At 27.1% G+C, this 7,247-nt stretch overlaps 2 protein-coding genes across 2 annotated transcripts in view; one reads left to right on the forward strand and one right to left on the reverse strand.

The window, feature by feature from the left end:
• The window catches only part of LOC111677087, a 1,701-nt gene extending 902 nt beyond the window's left edge, over positions 1-799 (reverse strand). Inside the window, exons 1-2 of the mRNA XM_046952219.1 lie at positions 337-799; positions 59-269 (exon numbers count right to left, since the gene is read on the reverse strand). Coding sequence (XP_046808175.1) covers positions 59-269; positions 337-661 — 536 coding nt within the window. The 5' untranslated portion in view covers positions 662-799. The remainder of the gene's footprint in view (positions 1-58; positions 270-336) is intronic.
• Positions 800-1,146: 347 nt separating this feature from the next.
• LOC111677088 (ribosome biogenesis protein SLX9 homolog) lies at positions 1,147-1,806 on the forward strand. Its single transcript, XM_023438140.2, has one exon. It carries the CDS (start codon positions 1,206-1,208, stop codon positions 1,770-1,772), a length of 567 nt encoding a protein of 188 aa, XP_023293908.2. The 5' UTR covers positions 1,147-1,205; the 3' UTR covers positions 1,773-1,806.
• Positions 1,807-7,247: the final 5,441 nt, after the last annotated feature.

The following is a 7,247-nucleotide window of genomic DNA, read 5'->3' on the forward strand; positions in this document are numbered from 1 at the left end:
CTATCTATTTATCTATCTATCTATCCATCTACTTTGTGATATAAAATACAATACTTACTGTAAATCTATACCATACGTTGACTCCGGATCAGGATGATATTCATTATTTGCTATAACATTCATAATAACAGCCGGCTCATAGTTGCATTCCCGGGAAACACCAGTTGTTTCGAAATATTTAAGCCATTCAGAAATATTACTAAAACTCAGGGAATCACATTCTTGATAAACATTATTTTGAGCTTCTTTTGCGACTTCACCAAAATACTCTATAACAAAATTGAAAATTGTGTTAAAAATTAAAATTCTAATCCATTTAAATACCAAATAACCCACTATTTACAGTCTCCACTTTGACATTATAGGTATTTGCATATTTTTCCACTGTACTTGGCGTACAGCTTTCCTGTTGAAAGGCTTCTATAAATTTATTCTTAACATAAAGTGTAAACTTATTCGCATTTTTATTTTTATCTGTTTGTTCAAGTTTTCTTTTTTTCGCTAGATTATTTGACTTTCCAGGAGCTGCTGGCTGTTGTATATTACCCCCAATATTTGTGCATGCGATAGTGTTTACATCAGGCTTTTCGTCGATAAATTCAAAGGATTGAGAAATGGTTTCTTCTAATATGTCTGGTTCGGATTTAATGGCTATATTCATTTTTATCTATTTATGGGAAAATGAGCAAAATAATTCATTGAAAATAATTGTTTATTTCTTCTTGTTTGTTTTGTTTTCTTGCAATCTTTTATTAAACTTGGTTTATTTTTCGTGTTTTTTGTTGGTATCATTAAACTGTCAAATTTGCAGATGTTTATTGTAACTATAACCACAAATGTTGACAATTAAGTATTACTTATTTGCTGATATCACCATAACAAATTTCTTAGTTTAATAAACATATACAGAGTTGTATAAAAAGGGCATACATTGTTTTAAATTTTAAGTAATTTTTAAATTTTTTTAATTAATGTTTTAATGTTTCATATAGTTTGTTTACTTATTTTTCACACTTTTTTCTTCACGTTTTCAAAAAAACAGCGGTACAATTAAATTGTAATTAAATATGAACTAACCTGTTACAATACAACTCTGCTGTCAAACAACCACATGTAAAAACTTCCCCCTATTTAAAAATCCCAAAACAAATCGCATTGTACTCCGTAGGAATTTTCATTTATTTTTTTAATTTTCATTAACAAAAATGGGCAAAATAAATAAAAATAACTTAAAAACAAAACTTTTAGATACAAAATCACCCAAACAAAAACTTAATACAAAAGAAAAATCAAAAGATAACTCTACCAATGAGCCAACAAAAGATAAAAGTAAACTCATTCTCAACAAGACAATTACTCCCAAGAAAACCACCAGTAAAAAAGAAAAACATCGTCAAAAACATAAAAATCTTATGAATAAATTCACATTAATACGTAAACAACAGAAAGAGGAAAGAGCTCGTCAAAATCGTCAGAAGACTGCTGTTATTGGTGATTTGAAGCCTTTAAAGGATGCTTTACCCTCGCTAGATGATATATTCAAATTATCGAAAGAGAAAGATCAACTGAAGACAGGTGTTAAGGAATATGATCCAACTGAGGAAGAAGATAAACATTTAAGTGTCAAACAAAAGCTTAAGAATAAAAAGGAAAAGTTCATTAAACAGGTGAAATCGTATCAGGCAATTTTGAAAGATCCAGAATTTAAGAAAAATCCACGGGAAGCCATTAGATATCATATACAGTATACACATGGATTAATAGAAGAATAAATAAGTGAAGTAAAAAATAAGTATATTTTAAAAAAGCGGCTTCAATGATTAGTAATACTTTTTTGTTTTCAATAAATTCTTTTGAAGTAAACCCACTGGACTATTCATATGGGCATGTTTTTAAATCGTAGATTGTCTGCAACTGGATGTTCTTCCCTGGGGAGAAAACTAGCTATTGTTGAGTTTTTGGTCGATTGAGAATCTATTAAGGTTGTTAACGTTGTTGTTGTAACAGTTCGACTGTGGTCGATAGTTCTTTCCTGGGGGCAAAGAAAATACATTCGATTGATACAGCTGTCGCTGGGTTGACAATCATTGGCCGAGTATGTGGGAACGATCTATTAAGGTAATGACTGCCGCTGTTCATGTAAGTTTACTTAAATTACATTTACATATATGAATCCTTATGGCTTAGAAAGAAAATGCAGTGCCATGTTTTACGATTGTGTGTATTTTGGATTACAACCGTAGCTACGTTCATTTTTTTTACTCTTAAAGTTTGTTGGCCTGGTTATTACACGTTGGTTCGGAGAGAGCCTTCCAAGCGACCTTTATATAGGAAGTTGGTGTCCTGAACAAATTATAATTCCAAAGTATTATATGTTCTTCACCAGTTTAATTCAACATAACCTCAATGAGGTAGGTAAAACAAAAGCACGCAATTAATGCAAACAACGCGTAACTTGGAAACAGTTATACGGAGTAATACACTCAATTGGTGTGAGACGCAATTCTGTGGAAAGCTTGGCAACAAACACAAGTCTTACCGTCCTTATAAAATAATGGCCATGTCGCGAGAGTCGTTCCCCTGAATTACGACTGCTACGTTTTTTAAGTAATTATTTTAGTTTCAAAAAACGGATTTGTAGCGAAAAGAAGAAGGAAATCGATTTTGTTTTAATGCTTTGTGTGTATTCTGTATTACGATCGTAAATATGTAACCCCTCAGAATAGCTTTTTAAATTTATAATCTTCCCCATTTACATTTCTGTTACGTTTACGCATTCAGTTACGAAATGATCGAAAAAAGGTATTTCAACAAAAAACTGAATCGTAAAAGCATTTCCTTTCAATGCTTTACGATTGTGTGTATTCTGAATTACGATTGTAAATACATTTTTGTAAGTTGTTGTTTATTTGGCGGTGAGTCGAATTGAAATGCAGAATAGGGGCCAATACGAATTTATCAAAACCATTCTTAATCTTAGAAGATTTAGTTCCATTTTTTTGTTTGTTTTATAATTAGAAACAAGTAGGAAAGTATAGTCGGGCATGGCCGACCATATAATACCCTATACCGTGAGTATATTTTTAAAATTTTTACTTTTTATAAAGAAACTTTTATGTTGAATATTATTCCAAAATATTTAAGCAATTTATTGATAAAAAAATACCAAAATTTCTAAATGAGGCTTTATATAGGTCAAATATGGGCCGATCCTCGGTAAATTTGGGAAAAGGATATATTTTTAAATAACTGTTAGTTTTGTTGAGTTTCATTGCGATACAAATGGTTACAAGTCAATTTTAGACGTTTAAGACATTTTTTGAAGGGGGGTTTGTATGGGGGCTAGGGTCAAACAAGGGCCGATCCTTACGAAAATCTGCAGTGTCATTCATACTTATATAAAACTTATTTGTACCAATTTTAAGAGAGATAATAGAATATTTGACGTAATTATGGCATAAAAAGTTCAAATCGGGTGATACGGTTGTATAGAGGCTAGGTGAAATAATGCACCGATTTCAACCATTTTCAATAGGCTTCGTCCCTGTGCCAAAAACATGCTTGGTCCAAATTTCATCAAATTATCTTGAAAATTGCGGCCTGTACCTTACGCACAAGGTTTACATGGACAGACGGACGGACATGTCTTAATCGACTCAAAAAATGATTCTGAATCGATCGGTATACTTTAAGGTGGGTATTGGACCAATATGTTTGTATGTTACAAACATCAGCACAAATGTATAATACCCTCCCCACTATAGTGGTGTAGGGTATAAAAAGGCTCAGTTAGTTTATACATTCTGATTCCGTTAATGAATCAGCTGATTTTGGCTAACGGAAACGTGTGTAAGTCGTTAGTTTGCCGTTGAGTTTTAATATGGAAAACACGAATTAGCTGATCCGTCACGTAAGGGTACGTAAAAACTAACTGAGCCTTAAAACAATTCAAAAAAAGAACCATAATATAACATGCAATAAACCTTTAAAAAGGAATATACTTTAAAATCACAGACTATCTTCCATAATTAATGAGACATAATTCGTTCCTTCTAATTCGAAAAAAAGAAACACATTATTAGTTTTATTTTTTGTATTATCAATGTTGCTAATATATTTTATTAGAGATAACTTAAAATTAGTATTTTTTTTTTTTTTTTTTTTTGTTTGATATTGAAATTAAACAAAATCAAAAAATAATAATATAATAACTCATTATTATAAAATATATATGATTGCTAATAAAGAACTTAAAAGATGCCTTTTTGTTTGCAAATAACATTGAGTAAATAACTACACAAAATAATTTTTTATTATTTTTTTTTTAAATATACATATGTATGCATGTATGTTGTATGACAAATCCTTAAGGCTAATTTTTAAAGTTTTGGTTTTTTTCTTTTATTTATTTATTTTTAATTAATTAATAAGTGATTTTGCTATATATTTAGTTGATGAGATTTGTTTTGTTTTGTAGCAATTGTTTTAATTAATTTAAATAAAATTAAATCATTTGTTTATATAATATTGTTAAATATTTTATAATTTGTTAAGAGTTTTTTTGTTTTTGTTTATTACATACACATAAAGTAATTTGTTTTAATAGTTTAGGCTGTTAATATCATAGTTTTAACGTTAAATATGGTAGTTTATGGTTTTCTTTTGCTTTTTAATTGTTTATATGTATATGTAAATTTATTGATGTAAGTTTTTAGTTTTAATTGTTTAAACAGACTGTTAAGATCTTTGTTAAGTTATAATTTCATAGCAAGAATTTTCTATTCAATGTTGTTTTTGTTATAGAAAACAGTCTAATAAACTAATTTTAGTTTTAGAAATATGTAGTTTTTGTGGCTTAAATTATAAAAGTTTGGTGTTGTGTCTTACAGTTTTCAACAACTTTTGTTTAATAAACAAAATTAAAAAAAAATAAAGTTTTTATTTGAAAAAAAAGGATTTGAAATTAAAAAAATATATTTTGGTGTTAAAGTTATTCCTTACAGTGAAATAGTTTTAATAAGTTTTCTTTTTTTTTTCTTTTCTTTTTAAAACTTTAGAGTTAAAAAACAAATTAATTAAAATATTTGGTAAGAGCTTATTTATGTCATTTATAATTCTTTTTATTTTAATATGTTTGAGATCTATATATTTATTATATTGTTAAAATTTATTACATTTTATTGTTGGTTTTTTTATTTAATATATATATTTTGTTTTTCTGTTATGGTTTTAATAGTTTTACATAAATTACAAGTAAATCTCAAAAAGTTTTTGTTTTTAATATCGTTCTTTATAATTTCTTTAAAAAATATTAAGTTCTTTATTAGCAATATATAATTAAATGAATACACACAGGCCTATTCTGTATAACAAATTCCACACAAAAGAGACTAATCTCCTGTGAGAAAATTGTTCATAATTAGCCTGCTTTTTTCTTAAAGAAATATGTTTGAAGTATGTCTTTAAAAAGTAAAAACTAGTCATGAAATTTAAAGAAAATTAATATTGCATTTTGTAAAAGTAACAAATAATTATTATTATTATGAATTATGTATTTGTAGGTATTAAAATATATGTATGTATATGTTATATGTATGTATTTTAACTTCATTATAAACACTTATTTAATAATTATGTATTTTAGTTAAGATTATATATTTCTTTTTTTTTTTTTTGAAAATGAATTTAAAATTTATGTTTTTAAAATTTAAATAAAAATTGAAATAAGTCATAGAATTTGCGCAAAATTTTAAATCAAAAATTCATTTTAAATAACGGCCACTAGTTATATGTATTAACAATATTTTAAAAGTTAAAATAATAACAAACTTAAGTTCACAGAAATGGCAAATCTATAAAAAGTCTCATGATTTAGAGATTATTTTTAACAACTTTAAAATGTTTTAAACAAAACTTTGAAATTTGTAAATTTCCAAATGTTGAATGAACAAATCAAAAGTTTTATTTTATTGTTTATGTTTAACTTTTGAAAAAATGAAATTTATTTGAAAATCTAACCTTAAAAACTAAAATTTTCAAATGATTTAGGCCCTGTTCCTGTAAATGCGAACGAACAAGTAATTTCTAAATTTAAATGGTATATGGATTTAAATTCGAAAATTTTTTATTGTTTTCAATACAAAAAGAAGAAATAAATTTTCGTTCGCCTTTAGAGGAACAAGCAGTTAAAGAAAACTTTTAAAATTTTCGAATATAATCAGTTTCACAGCGATTACTCTTTAACTCGATTCGAAAGTAAGAATTTTCGAATTTGTATGTTAAATACATTGTGTTTCGAAAATTTATTTCTTTCGAATCGAAAAAACAGGTTAAAACCACCAGTAATTGCAACTTTTCAAATGTTGAATGAAAACATTCAAAATTTTCAAAGCTTCAGGGCGATTACTCTTTAACTCGATTTAAAAGTAAGAATTTTCGAATTTGTATGTTAAATCATATTGTGTTTCGAAAAGTTTTTCTCTTTCGAATCGAAAAAAAACGGCTTAAAACCCCCAGTAATTGTGAATTTTAAAATGTTGAATGTGGAAAACAGAAGTTTTTAGGGCGATTAGTCTTTAACTTGATTCGAAAGTAAGAATTTTGGAATTTGTATGTTAAAAACTTTGTGTTTCGAAAAGTTTTTTTCTTTTGAATCGAAAAAACGGCTTAAAACCCCCAGTATTTGTGAATTTCCAAATGTTGAGTGAATATAAAACAAGTTTTATTTTATTGTTATATTTTATATTTGAAATATTGTTTTTTTTTTTTTTTGAAAACCTAACCTCAAAAATTAAAATTTTTAAATTTCATAAAACTAAAGACGTTTAATAAAAACAGTGTATTTTGATAAAAAATCTTCAAAAAATTCTTAAAATTTTTCTTAACATTCTCATTCGTGATCGAATAATTTGATCTTTTAGTCAGATCATTACGAAAACTGACAGACTTATAACAAAATAAGTTTTTGATAATTTTCATAGAGATACTAAAATATTTAGCATAATTATAAGCTCAAAAGCACTGAATTTAATTATTTTCAATAGGCTTCGTCCTTAGGTCAAAAGAAGTGTATCTGGTGAATTGAACTGGCAAATTGCGACCTATGCGCATAATGTTTACATAGACACACGGTCAGACGGACAGACAGACATAGCATGATTTTGAGTCTACTTCACTATAGTGGTATAATTACAATTCCCCCTACTTATTCTACTTTATAATACTTGTATCAACATTTCTGTTCAATT

Source organism: Lucilia cuprina, chromosome 5 (assembly GCF_022045245.1).
Source record: "Lucilia cuprina isolate Lc7/37 chromosome 5, ASM2204524v1, whole genome shotgun sequence".
Lineage (NCBI taxonomy): Eukaryota > Metazoa > Arthropoda > Insecta > Diptera > Calliphoridae > Lucilia > Lucilia cuprina.